The sequence below is a fragment of the Centrocercus urophasianus genome, unplaced genomic scaffold (genome assembly GCF_019232065.1).
Source record: "Centrocercus urophasianus isolate 14NV4802_14NV808 unplaced genomic scaffold, USGS_Curo_1.0 seq_3, whole genome shotgun sequence".
NCBI classification, from domain to species: Eukaryota; Metazoa; Chordata; class Aves; order Galliformes; family Phasianidae; genus Centrocercus; species Centrocercus urophasianus.
The window spans coordinates 3,377,666-3,392,777 of record NW_024884866.1 but is presented as its reverse complement, the minus strand read 5'-3'; the positions used below and the strand labels follow the sequence as shown (position 1 = coordinate 3,392,777).

General features: G+C 41.4%; 1 protein-coding gene across 4 annotated transcripts in view; it reads right to left on the bottom strand.

Moving 5' to 3' along the window:
* Positions 1-4,818: 4,818 nt before the first annotated feature.
* SLC10A7 (solute carrier family 10 member 7) overlaps positions 4,819-15,112 on the bottom strand; it is a 149,960-nt gene continuing 139,666 nt past the window's right edge. For all 4 annotated transcript variants that reach the window (XM_042828389.1, XM_042828391.1, XM_042828390.1 and 1 more), the window contains 2 exons: positions 11,857-12,002; positions 4,819-8,391 (listed from right to left, as the gene is read on the bottom strand). In XM_042828389.1, coding sequence (XP_042684323.1) covers positions 8,347-8,391; positions 11,857-12,002 — 191 coding nt within the window. In that variant the 3' untranslated portion in view covers positions 4,819-8,346. The remainder of the gene's footprint in view (positions 8,392-11,856; positions 12,003-15,112) is intronic.

The window sequence follows — 15,112 nt, the reverse complement described above, 5'->3', positions numbered from 1 at the left end:
CCCGAGTCGCGGTCCCGCTCCCGCCCCGCCGCAGGGCCCGGCCTGCACGGCCTCGCGGCGCCGCCAGAGGGCAGCGTTGCTCCTGCAGCTCCGCAGCCCGGCGGGACGGTGCTGGGAGAGGCGCTGCGCGCGGCGCAACCGAGGCAGCGCGAAGCAAAGCGGAGACGCGGGAAACGGAACCGCTCAGCAACGCCGGGCTGTGCGGGCTGCTCCCAGCACCGAGCTTCGCTCTATAACACGGGGATCGGGAAAGGGCTGATGTGCTGGCTAGCGTTCATCGGCTCCTTCCAGTCTGCATGAGAGGTTCAGCTGCAGAATCCCCCTTAAAATAACGCAGAGAGAACAAGGAGTGGAAGGAAGAAATTAGTTTCTGCAAACAAAGAGTGCATGCTGAAACTCCCTCCGTAATTTCCTGTACTGCAGCCCCAGGACGACCATCAGTCCCCATCCATCAGCTCAGCGTCCCGATTCGACTTCTGATAGCACAACTGTCCTAGTTCCTAAGCAAAACCACACAGAAGGGACGAACAGAACTGCACACGCGGTCATCTGCACGATTTATCCGGCAAAGCCCATTACTTCTGTCTGGAAGCAAATTAATAATAATTCCCATCTCTTTTGTCAGTGTGAACTTAACGTAGGCCAAAAAGTCATGGGAAGTTTTCTTCAGAGGGAAGTCCATTCAAAACGGAACAAGAAAAAAGCTTAATTAAGTCTTTTTTAAATGAAAACCACTCAAGGCTTGACTGTTAATCAAAAGAACATTACTTACCTTACTCAGCATAGCTGGAACCAGGAGCTGGCAGCGGCTCTTAAAAAGGATCTCTTTTGTCTTTCTTTGGTCAGAACGTACAAAAGACTCCAGCTGAACTTTGGCTCTAAATGCTCCTTTCCCTCTGCTAACATATTGTGCTTCTGGGATTTTGTTCAGAGCAAACATTTTGTTACTGAGACAGTGTACTCCAAAATTTGGGCTTCTGAAAAAGCTGCAAATGAGCTCCAAGCAGCGGCTCTTCCAACAATACTGTTATGCCGTCTTAAGAAACCATATAGTTGGGATTGTTTCCACTAATGCTGGAAATTGAATTGAAATTTCTCACCAAATTTAATTTTCACGCATAGAAAAGTACTGCTTGCTGCACACCGGAGCATATTTATGTATAAACCAAAGCTAAAAATGCAAATGGGGTGAATTAGCAGGGAGACGGCTGTGGAAAATGAATAGCCAGACAAGCAAAGCAACCTATTAAATACACGCGAGATCATAAACCACAGAACACAGAAGATAATTCAACGCAAACACTGTTACACAAGGAGAGCATTTTTTCCATGTGTAATACACACCTTACTTAAAAAAATAAACATAATACACACCTTACTTAAAAACAAAAATAAACAAACAAAAAAAACAGCTACCTAAAAATCTGCCCCCCCAAACCGTAAGATCTTACTGTTTTTGAAGACTGCCCTGAAAGACACTTTAGCTGAGATTTGGGCACACGTTCATGTGATTGCACGTAACATTATGCAGCTCCTTACTGCCTTTACAATTAGACAGGCCCTGTGTTAGCCATGTTACCAGAGGAACTACCAGACCCCACAGGCTGCAGCACTTTTACTCTGTTCCCAACTCACAGAACCTCACACTTCTCAACCCAACAGTCCTTTCTTTCATTTGGAGGGACCAGAAAGAGAGGAATTTGTAAGCAGCCGAGGCACAAATACAGGCACGCTGGGGAGGCTCTGCTCCCGCGCTCCGTTAATGGGCTGTGGGATTTGAGTCGGGTGAGGAGAGCTGTGCCTGGTGCTCACAGCAGGCTGAGCTGGAAAGACGGGGCTCCCCACATTAACACTCCGTGAGCTGCATCAAACGGAGTTATCATATTAGCTGCCTGAAACTGTGTCACAGCTTTATTTTTAGTACACGTCTGTGCCCCTGGGATGTATTTTATTTACCAAGGAATTGGACCTAAACAGAGATGTTAACATCAGCGCACTAAAGGGCACTTCAGACAACTCTTTTTGAGGGCTGTACGTGCATTTGGGGAAGGAAAGGCAGAGTGAGTGGACGAGCCAAATGCCGTGCACGCGTCTTCCTGCGTCACTCATTGGAATCACAGTTTGTTGTTCAGTTGCTCTGAAAAAGAACTATAATAAAATATCTCACTGAAAAGAAAAAAGATGTAATTTTAATAAAGAAAAACATTAAGAATATGGAAGAACCTTATTTAAAGCAATACTGCAGAACAGAGCAGGCAAGAACTTGCTGAAGATCTTGGCAAAAGATATCACACAATTATTGCTCAATATGTTTCACAGGCTGCCATTGGCACCAACAGCGGGTGCAAGCATTGGCTCAGGGCTGCTGATCCCAACTCGAATGCTGCTCATCGTGCAGCAGCACTGCTTTGCACTGTATGGCTAAGGACAGTTAAGATGCTGCTCTTTCAAAGGTGTTATCCTGACTCCAGCTTTACTTCCTCGAGAATCCTTTGATCCTCAACTGACAGCCACAACAGTGACCTATGGGCCCACGTGAGAGCTGGCAGCGCACACAGGGAGGCTCGAGTCCCAGTGAAGCATGTGTCAGGTTGAAGATAGGGGGGAAAAAAAGACATTTTATAGCAGATTTCATCAAATGTTCCAGGTGAAAACTGGCGGAACTGCATAGAGAAGACACCAAAAAATGGGATACAATTTTCTAACTTCTCAAGCATGAGCTGTGCAGCAGACAAAGGACACTGATCGGGAAGGACTGCTGTTCTGATGCTAAGAAATAGAGCACAGAATTGTAAAAAGCTTTTGTCAATAGAATTTCATACCCAATTATTGTCACAGGACTCTCAAATTTTATTTTCCGCAATTCCTCTGGCACAAGGCCAGATCTCACATGACCTCCATAATTTTCTTAATCGCATCAATGAAATCATCTTTCCTTCAAGGCAACCTTTTTTTTTTTTTTTTTTTTTTTTTCCCCCGTTAAGAGACCTGATTCCTCTTAGAATTTGGAACCATTTCATAACTGAATAGTAATTTTTCTCTTACGGAGAGGAACATCAGCAAACCTTTGGTTTTATTACAGTCATACTTGACGGTACCCACCCACACGGGACGCTCCAGAGAGGGCTTTTTCTTGTTCATTTCATGGAAAATGCTTATGTCAAGTGGCAACTCTGAACACAAGTAAGGAGTGGACAATACACACCTGCACAGGATCGTCAGGAGACAGATGGCCTCTTCTGCATGCTGCAGCGTTGAAGGATTGGCTGCCTCGCTGAGCAGGGATCGCAGCCGGTTCCTAGTCTCATTCCTACGTTCAGTCTGGGTGAGCAACACAGAGCCAGAGCTGGTCTGGACCTACCAGGTACACTAACAATTAACATGTTATTCTAGGAGCTCTGTAGTTCTTCATTATTCCCCTTTTCAGTAAAAGCTTTCACTGATCTTCTTTGTATTTTTTTTTCCTTAGGTGATCCGAGCCCCAGCTTCAAGAAAAATACTGAAACCTAAGAAAAGTGATTAACTTAGCAAATGCTGGTGATGGGATCAACTCAGCAGAGTACTTTCCTGCAGGACACCAGTCTACCTGCCTTCTCTGCCCAAACTGTGCTCAGTAAGGCAGGCGGCAGAGAGCACTGCAATTCAAGAGCGACTGCTCATTTCTTTGTCCCTCCACAGGACACTGGCTACAAATCTCTGCAGAAATGCATCTGAAGATATTTTGAAAATTTGCCTCCACTGATGAGAAAATTAAGTGGTGACTCATGCTCCCATCAGCTCCACGCTTGATTACTGCAATTTGATGGACTGAGAAGCTGATATTCCACCGAGATGGCAATTTGCTTAGGGGAGCAGCTGAGAGGCCTCATTGGCACCAATTGCTTCCAACACATCTCTCTTATCCTTTTAATCACTAGGAAATTTAATTTCACTTCTCACTGAAGATCTCACTCTCTGCTTTTCCAGCAAGAGAACAATTTAGAGGCTGATTTTGTTACCTCTGCTACAGCTCTAGATTCCAGCATGAAGCAAGCTTGCTTGTACCAGTATCTCAGAACTGTATTTTTCCTGGCATTTGATTTTCTGGTCCCTCCAATCTGAAGCACCACTACTCATGATTAGTTACCATCCTGCTGGGTGTTCTCTGTTGAATGAGAATGGTAGAGGAACTGTGCACACAAGCTTCAAATAACTGAATTCAAAATGCCTCCTTACAAGAGCTCACAATCTAACAACCACAAGTGATATATGGTTCACAAAAGCAAACTGCAAAGAGACAATTTTCTTCAGACACTGCTCCAAACAGGTGTTGTAATTCTAGTCTGAGAGACCGGGGCTACCACTGGAAACAGGGGCAAGAGAGATTTGGTTCCTATATGCCAGAAAGGGCTAGCCATCTGAAATGAAGTATAGAATACTCTTCATTTGCTCTCTCCAGATGCAACATTATCATGGAGTGTTGTTAGAACAACTGCAGAGCTTTTCAAACAGATTCCTTCGGGAAAGTGCTCCACAGCTTAACAGCCTTTTCACTGGAGATACACACGTGTAGCCCAGGGCAGAATTCAGTCTCCCATCTACTTCACGTGTCTGAAAAGGATGGCATGCATTTCTGGCACTTCATAATAATAATAGTAATACAAATGCTTTTGGATTATAACAAAATGGAGAAACCGTCATTTAGCTCTGACTGTGTTGCAATTCCCAAATGCATCAACATCTACTTAAGTGCAAAATAATCTACAGTTTACAAATACAATGCTGCAGTAGTCTGCTATAAAGGCTCTGTATGAGATCACGACTCAATGCAAAACACAATTCAGTGACTGTAATTTCATTTTTAATGTCAGAATAACATAAAAAAGTAGCTCTTCCTCCATATAAAGACCTGCAAAAAACGTATACGAGAGGCTTGGTCCTTCCTAGCATTTCTACACGTGTAACTGCTCATATCTTATGCACATACGTACACACACATAGATAAATGTGCTTGCAGACAGACAGTATTTCATCTTAACTTCTAACCTCCTGCTGGCAAGGTATTTTCACAGAAAACCGTACACAGAACTAAAAGCTGCTCTCTCCCTGACTGCCAGAGTAATTGAGAGGACTACAGTAAAACCAAATTAGCAGATTACTCCTCTTTGGTCTGTGAACAAACACAACTGCCCAGCTCCTGCTGAGACTGCGGTCCTTGTGTTGCACAACCCATTCACACTAGCTAGAAGTTACACGAGAAAAAAACGCAACCACAAAATAAAGATCCACATTTTTAAATACATAAAAAATTATTTTCTTGGACCTTACTGGCACCATCATAAGCTTCTCAAGTACTGCAAAAAAGGGGAAATAACATTTTTGAGAGACTCAACACAACTTACAAAGACTCCCTGTGAACTCTCAAGTATCGCTTTATTGTCTTGGTGGGTTTTTTTCCCTCTGATAAAATTAAATGGGATTATAGATATGTGGAAGCTAAGAAACATCTATGATTAAGAAAATCCTAATGTTTTATATACAGAGTTCTCACTTTCCATCAGTTTTGCCTGACTACATTAATCACCAACTCTCAGTTAAATCTAAGGCTAAAAAACAAAACTACTTTAAACCTCTACTGAAGCATTGTTGTATTCAATGAATTAACTTCCATTTGATTATAATTTGCAGTATTCCTTATTTCTCCAAATGTAGTTCATTAAATATTTTTAAACAGCTCAGATTGTTTTTTAAAAAAAGGACAAGCAAAAAATTTTAAAAACTTGCCAAAGAACAAGAAGTAGGTAATGGGTAAACAGTCGATCCAAAGGATGAGCGATCTTGTTTTCCTGTAAGCCAAATGAAATTCAGAACCACCCTGTTTATTAAGGGCATGAAGCACAACAAAAAGCCATAAAACAAACAACAGACTTTAAACAAAACAGGATAGATATGCATAATTAAGTTTCATGAAGTATGGTTTTAAAAAGCGCACTGCAGCATTGCTTTGTGTTCCCTTTAGATGAACATCTCCAATGCTGATACACAATATTATGCTGCCCCAAGCAATCAACAGTGACAGGAAAAAAAGGACGTTCTCAGTGGAATCCAAGCCAGTTGTTGGTTGTACTGAAGATAGGAGACTCAGTACAGAGGTAGCTCAGTAAGGGTAGCTGCAGTGTTCTGCTTAGCATCAACACAACCGTGCTCATCATATGCTTGAACCCTTCCTTCAGATTGCAACAATAACAACAAGACTATCACTTGTTGGAAATGTTGTTTTGCCATTCAAAACTAACAGAAGGAGACACTGAGGCTTAATTCCTTACATATTCTGGAAGTTTGGGTTGACAGAAATAGAACAAAAAGAAGCCATCCTGAGTCTGGACTCTGCTGCAAGCACAGACAAAGGGAATTTTAGTGCTCAAGGAGCCAATTTCTGATCAGCGTGTTAAAGAAATGGCCCAAGAACATGCATGTTACTCTCTCCAGTTAAGCACCCAGGTTGGCCTGTTGGTGGATCAGACTATGCCATCAAGAGATTCAATGATCACAGCTGTGAGCTCGCTGCCCTTTGTATCTCTGGCTACGGAGAAGAGAGCACAGCCCTGGAGGATGCTGGGAGCGGACAGAGGGCAGAGTTTGACTCCTGTCCAAGGAATGAAAAGAAATCAGCTTGTGACCACATCACATACCTTCGTTATGTGGTTTCTTTATTGCTGACAACAATTTTGAATGAAGGTGACGCTGCCGGCTCCTAACAGTTTCTCAGAGAAATGGTAACAGAACAGTCTTGCACTAACTGACCGTCAGGTAAAGCACCCAGGACGGGTGTCCGATTGCTTTCCTGCTGTTCAACAGCAGTGACAGGCTGGATAAAACAGTAGATCGATCAACCACTTCTTTTTCCACTAGGAAAAAAGGTACGTATTTAATGTACCTATCCTAATAAAAAAAGACCTTTCGCTTGTGCAAATGTCTACAGCCTTATCAGAGCTACATCTGCTCAAGATCTGCTCAGCTGCACCATTAACTGCGATGTTAACCCTGACACACGTGACACTTCTGCACTCACATCGATCTCCGTTTGACCTATTTCTTCCCTTCCTTTTAATGTTGTAATGTACAATTGCCAGCACAGTTTTTGCAGATGGGTACCCCTCAGAGCCCAGTGTAGACAGTCTTCTGAAATCTTAATCTCCCAGACAAGATGCAGAGCTGGCCAGGTGCTTAAAATACATACCTACGTTCCTTTCTCTTCAATTTTCCTCTTAGAAGTGATATTTAGTATGCATTTTAAGCAGCTTTTTTAATAAAGTAACATTTTATTCTTAAAAAACTTGTGATGGATTGTCAAATTAGCTACGATCCTGTTCCCGTTACAGTAAGGATCCTTCTGATTAGAAAAAAAAAAAAATAATAATTGTCAACTCTTGTCCTCACAAGCTATTGTTCATTACCAATGCAGCAAAGAAGAAAACAAAGCTCAGCTTACTACAATAGAGACTCTGCTTCAATATTAGCATCCTAAATTCTGTCACTGCAGATCCCTGTGCATTGCACCAAGGGAAGGAAAAAAAAAAATAGAAAAAGAAAAATTTGCGTTCTTTAGGGGTAAATTATAGAAAAAAAATCTAGCTGCAAACACAAATACTTCACTCATAACCCAAGCACCAGATCAGTTCTTTGAAGAAGCTTATGAGGCATTTAAGATATACAATGGCACAATATCATACAATGGAATTGAAAGAATTTTCTTGAGAAACCATTAACTTTGAAGGAATGTCTAGACAACTGTGTCAACAAATGCAAATAATTCATGCTTCTCAGCTTCTATCCAATGGATGGCCCCATGCTGAGTATACACAAACTCAGAAGAAAAAGGCATGTCACAGTCATATGACTAGGGAGTGTAACAGAATCACACAGAAATTCAAGTCAGCCTTGAAAAAACCCTTCAGAAAGCTCTTCTCCAGGCTAAGCCAGCAGTGGGATAGGCTACTGGTCATTTTGGCTACTTACAGCTGGCGCGCCCTGGCTTCAAAGCAGGGGCAATGGAAAAAACACAGCTGTTATTCATGACCTCTTCATTTCATTCCATTAGAAAAATAAAAACTAAAGGACTTCAAAATACTGTACAAACCTTTTGCAGTAGCCAACAAAGCAGCTTCTGGAATCAATGCTTTTGCCAAAAAGGCATTGTAAGGCACTTAAAGGGTATCTTTTTTTTTTATATATATATATGCATATATAAAAATAAAATATGCACTGTTGCAACATTCACAAATACCCAGTTGTCTCAATCATCTGTGTGTACAGTATAGTACATATATACATTCACTGTGACACCGGCCGTCTCCATCTCCATCATTATACTTTCACGGGTACTTTGGGTTGCCTGGTTAACTTCAGTGCCTGTGAACACAAAAAACAAAAGCAGTCACTTTCTTACATTCTCAAAAGACTGACAGCACAAGACAAACTTTTTATTAAGGGGTGACAAAATGCTCTGGGTTCTTCTGGGATGCTGAGTGAGGTATCAGCACGCAACTGACAGGCCACTGGCTTTCATGATATCTTCGCATCTCTGGTAGCCCATCACAACAGACAGCCTTAAGAAAGGAACGACAAAGAATCCGGCCAGACAGCCAGCAAAGGAAGCCGGCATGGATTTCAGATGTCTTTTAGAAAGCAACTACTGGGGTCGCATTGAAGAAATCACCCGTGGCACAGATTAAAAAATGCTTCTGAGTTACTCAGGGAAAGACAGTGAAGAAAACTTCTGCAAACACCTTCGTATTCTCAGGTCTTCTTTTCACATGGCTCAAAGCACACCCATAGCCTAGTCACTGCTGCAGTGATGGATGTCACGCATTTTGGACGTTACCTTCACGTATGAGGAAAGGTAACAACAAGCCATGCCCATCCACCCAGAGATGGAGACCTTATCCCAAGTGATACCTGACATCATATTTGTTTACAGTGGCTGCAGCATTAGCGTGCTTTTACCAAACATCTTTACAAGGAGAGAAAATCCACGGAGAAACCTTTAAGCGCAGAAGGGTCAGTCAGTTACAGCAGGTAAACTATGCAGGGTGAGGTTCCACTGGAATGACAGGTGGTCATCCTTCCACTGTGGCAGGATGCACCCCCACTGACTTAGAAGGTAAGTGTGACAGGCTTAAAAGACATGAGGTTTTCAGCTGCTCCTGCATACACTTGTGGGCACTGTGAAGGATATGCCTGCTTTTGGTGTGCTGCACAATAAAATAAAGCTCGGTGCTTTTCTGCGGCCTGAGCAGGAAGGAAGTTCATGAAATTTGGAACCAGTGTTTTCCGTGTCCTCCTGGGGGAAGTGCCCTGACAGACTGGCATTTGCTTGAAAGACTTATCATTTCTGAGAGCTGGCTAAACAAGCAAAATTCAGTCTGGGAGATAAGTGTGACGGGTCTTCCTATTGCAAATATTAACCTTTAATATTGTACATTTAAAGCTTGTATGCACTGCTCAAAAATCATTCTAGCACAAATGTAAACCCTTCAAAAAAACCCAATCCTTTAAAAATAAATAGGCTTTATTCCCCTCAGAAACACCAGCTTTCAGGAACGCCAGCATTTAACTATTGTTAAATCTAGCCATTTGAGATTAGTCTTTTGGATATTATTCATTAAGAGACTCGGGAGAGATATCAGTTCACATTTTCTTTGGGCAAACAATTTTTCAACTTTGTAGTTTGGCAGATTCTGCTGCCATATTTACAAAGTAGAAATACTTCAGTGTAGATGAACCTTTAAATATTTAAATTCAATTTCATACAACCAGATCACATGTACTATCATAATTAAGTAAGAATGTCACTGCAGTTGAGTACTGTGACTGGATAACCACCTCCCCCTGCAAGAGATGCCAAAATGAAGCCAAGGTGTTTATAGAAAATAAACATCAAGGGTGATGATGACATGTTTATTTTCAAAGCAGAAGACCGTTATCCAGTCACAATATTCGCTTCTATTATTGCACCCGTACCAGACCCAACCTCATTGATTTTTCTTATGAGAGTAATTAAAATAACATTTGTGAATAATAGAGAAGGCCAAGTGAAGGAACTGCTGCAACAGAACAACAATTCCCCAAAGTGGTTCTATGGTAGCATTACAGTCTGATTAGCACAGAAGGTTTATTTGAAGCTTAATGAATAAGAAACTAGTGCTGGTGAACTGTAAATCTCGGCTGTACTGGTTGACTTTTCTGATGCCCTGTTTAAAGGCTGTGTTAACTTGCAACAACTGACAGCAGCCCCTACAGGCCCTCACCACCCCGAGTGTCGGGGAGGTCTGGATGAGCTCCAGCCAACTGCAGGTCTTGGCAGCAGGGAGCAGTCAGACAACGAAGAGAAACCTGCATTGCAGGGATTGTTTCCGTCACTGGTAGTGTGTGACTATCAGTTCTAACAGGCTATCGTTCTTCAGGTGAGGCACACTGTTTTCTTTATGCAATCTGACCCATGATTATTTCTGATAATTAAAAATGAATATCATTGCTGTAGACTGCTGGAATTTCTGAAATTATGTATCATTTGCAAATTTCCATTTGTGAACGCTAAGGTAAATGCAGCTTCATGAGACCTGATTTCTGGACTCACTGCCGGAGAACTGGGAGCTTTCCTTCTTTTTATAGTTCAGATAATCATAAACGGAGCAACACGAAGTGACTACGTTAGTATCTGGCATGCAAATTATCAAAGTAATTTTGCTGAAGTAGTAAAAAGCTGGCCTGTTGAATTGTGCTGAAAATTGGTAACACTGAAGATAAAAATAACCTCCACCGTAGAAGTGAAGAATGAGGAGTACTGGTGGAGCTGGGCCTTGGACGGTATGACTCAACCTTCACCCAGCACGACCCTCTAAAACTACTTCAGTTGTCACAGCTTCTTGATCCTTATCATCTCGGAACATTAGAGACAGAACTACAATCAGTGGCAAAGAACAGCCAGCTGTGCGGTGGTTATTACTGTTCTGTGAACATGACCGAAACCACTGCAATTCCATGTACGTCACAGAACGGCTCTCATATGTGAACAGCTTCAATCAGCACTGAAATAAATGCAACTCGAATCACAGAATCATAGAATTGTTCTGGTTGGAGAAGATCTTAAAGAGCATCAAGTCCAACCACAACCTAACCATGCTACCCTAACTCTAACAACCCTCTGCTAAGTCGTGTCCTCAAGCACGACATCCAAACGGCTTTTCAATACATTCGGGGATGGTGGCTCAGTGATGCCAATGCGAAAATGCCTAGGTTAGTCTACGATCCTGTGGCTATTCCACATTTTTTACATGAAACACAATGCACCAAACTTCTGTAGACTTCTGGCTACTATAAAGAGTGACCTAGGTAAAAACTATACAAACAACACAAAGAAACAACCTGCCCCCCAAAAAACCCACAACCAATACAAAACATTTTCCTGTTTTTTCAACACAGTTCCCAAAGGGCTTTCATTTCAGCTGATTCCTGAAGCTCTCATGCCAGTGGAGTTCACACCTCCACAAGAGGGATGCAAGGCAGTGATTACTATCCAAAGACTAAACCATTTTTACTGGCTGAAATTTCAATTCATAGTTTGAATGCTCACTGCAGTGAAATGTACAAGCTGTGGAGGTCTAACTTCTGCATTCGGACTTTTATGAAGATAAGGAGCATCAAGTTCAACCTTTTCAACATGTTACTAATGTGACTATCACTGTCGAAAATCCCTTCCATGAGATCCACAAGAATGAACCTGAGAAGTTTAAGACTTGTGTTCAGGTATTTTTTCCTCATAGCTGACTTTCCCTTGTAAATTTGAAGGAAAAAAAAAAAAAAAAAAATTCTTACCTTTTGCCTAGAAACCATCCAAGATTTTATTGTTGGTACCAAAAGACTGCCAAGAAGAATCTGAGCAGGATGATAGATGAGTAAGGGGACAGAAATTAAGGATAAGTGCTCATAACCTGCAAATACTATCTTCAGCATTGGAATCCCTGCAAGCAGAAAAACAGGAGATGGACTCTTAAAAGAATCAAAGAGAAAAGCAAAGCATTTTATGTTGCACTGTAACTTAACTCCCCCTCCCCCCCAAAAGAAAAAAAATACATAAAAGAACCCCAAAGCCAAAATGAAGTTTTACATAGAAAATTAAAAACAAAAAAAAACAAAAAAAACACCACGCAAAACGAACCTGGAAGAAAATGAACACCACCACATAAACGGCTGCATAAGTTCTGTGCCAGAAAGGAAGTAGGGGAATGCCACAAACTATTTTCCCTAATGATGCTGATAGCTGCAAACTCCTGCTGATGTGAAATATTTGTGTCACAGTATGAATGTTCAGTTCCTGGGCATATCTCTGCACTGTTTATTTACTCCTTCCCCTTGCTATGCTGTTTTACATTTTTGTGATTGTCTCCCATCCAGAGGATCGCCCAGCTCCTGCTTCTTCACTCCATTCACTACCAGAGGAGGGATTCCCGGTACAGTCTTCGCCATTAAGTGCTCAAATTACTGACTTCCTTGCTTAAACTGATTTTCACAAAGTGGAGTCAGGAACCGTGCAGGTAAGTGCTCACGTGTTAGAGAACCAACCTCTGCTCTAAGCTTATGTTTCAGAAAAAAGAGCGCAAGAAAGAAAAGCTTCAGTGAACTGAGTGAGCAATATGAATAGTCATTCCTATGAGCAATCAGGGAGCAGGTGGAGTTACAGAAGTTGTTAGCTGCTGGAGGAGGTGAGTTTTAAGAGCTAGACATCGGCCATTTTCCCAAAGAGATTGAATTTGTACTCAACTGTGCTAATTCTATGAGACATCCACATGTAACCTTCCCACTTGATGAATTAATATGTAAGATTAAATTTGATCTAGTTTTGTGGTAATGAAACTGATTATACTGACTCTGAACATGTTATTATTGAAAACGATCTGCTGAAATCTTGCGGTTTTGTTACCATGCTCCAGAAAGCATGGGTGCAGGCAATACTTGCAGCCATCTCATCTCATTTGACCAGACATTCAGACAGATGCAGACAAGATCGGCTGCTATTCCTTGGGAACCCCCGTTCTCCCTGGTTAAAAACGTCACTCTAGGAATCTTCTACCAGCATCAACTTTGCAACAAACAAGTCTAAGCAAGAGTTTTGACAGAGCTTACTTAAGATTTTCTTTCTTAGCAGTGACAACAAGCCGAGCTTTGTGGCGCATGCCCCTCCATTCCCTCACTAGTAGAAGACTTTTATCAACCACAGTTGCCATATTTACATTCATCTCTACCTATCTTGAATAAATTCTTGTTTTCAAGACCCTTCCAGACTTCCCTTAATAAAAGCAGGCTCCTTCCTCTATGAGCAAACATAGTTCGTTGATAATGAGCCACCAGTGGCCCATTACTGTTCACATACATCTAGGCTTGCTCAAACCTGCACAGTTTCCACAGCACATTTTCTTGTATATATTTTAACTAGCTCCATCATATTAACCTATGAACAACTTCATCCCCATACTAGTAGATTTGTCCTAGGGGGCTATTTCCAGCAAAAGACTGAATCAAATTAAGGCTTGCACGCTTAACTCAGTATTAATAAGTTACTACCCTTAAAACAGTATTGTGGACCTACCACCAACACAACAGAACTGCTTAGTATTAACACTGATCTCTAGTGTTTGGGATTAGACAGTATTTGGACAGAAACTAAATGGGCATTTGCACTGTATTATGGAGCGTAATTTGCTTCAAATGCCCACCACAGTGTTTTTGTAAACAGATAATGATTTTATTACATGTTTCCAAGTCTCTACTACACCTTCGTGGGTCTTTTTCTCTTCTCTAACCACAGAAAAAATAAACTATGTTGCTATATTTATGTTCATATGACAGCACCTGGTGTTTTGGTAGTGCAGTTTCATCCGCGGATCTCACAACACTTCAGTAAGCTGAACAGGACTCCTACAGAGAATCTGAGAGCTCGAAGATGACTAACCTGAGATTGCACAGAAAACTAACGGTGGAGACACGAACAGAATGGGTCCAAAGTGACTGAGATTCTTTATATTACTGTATGCTTTCTGAATGGAAAATAAGAGAAATTCTAGACCAAAAGGTAAACTCTCTAGAGGAAAGCTGTTTCAGTAAACTATGAAAAGAAAATTGAAGCAATCAAATAGAGATACAAGATACTGTAGTTAGCGTGACAATGTAATTAGACTGCAGGGTGGAAAGAGATGCTTAATTCACAGCTCATTTAAATACACGTCAAAACAATAGCCTCATGCAAGCCAGTAACGTGCAATTAAAGTTCCTGCTATTTACTAGGAAAAACTAACAGGTGAAAAGAGAAAGCAATTAATTTCGCACGCACACCCTTGTTTAAAAGAAAGAAAAAGCCCTGCTGCCTTTTTACAAACTTCCCGACTTTCGCAATTCCAACAATGCCAGTATGCAGCTCTCTCCAAAGGTGTTTGATGACAGAGATCCATAGACTACAGTCACAGATGATTGCATCAGGAGCAGTGCCACAAAGCTAGACAAAACAGCACGGGATTTTACTTGTTTTTAAAAATGTTCTTTAAACTTTTGTATCCCACTGCATAGCAACGGCAAGCATCGGTACGACAGCTGTTTCCCAAAGGCATAAAAAACTGATACAAGTCTCTACATAAGAAAATATATTTTACAAGCTATTACTCCCTCTCTTAAGAAGAGAAGAAATTGGGTGTGGGAGTTTGTTTTTCTAAAATAAACCATCTGCTCCCCAAAACAAAAGCAACAACAAAATGAAAAACAAATCTCAGCCGAAGGAAAAAAAAGTGACATTTCAATAACCGGGCTGATGCTGTATGCTAAATCCCTGCACAGAATGTATTTTCAAGATGAGGTTATGAACTGGTGTTAAGAGAAGCTATAACAGAAACACTGAAACAGTAGTGACATAAACAGATGCTGCTATAAGAAAACTAATAAAATGAGTTCAAATCTTTCAGATGGATAGCAAGGAATAAAGGTGCTAAGCAAAATAAAACTTCTATTTATTTTGTCCATTCTCCTTTTCCTCACCATTTGTAGCCTGCTGTTCCTAATGTTAATGAAGTATGATGGCTTTGCT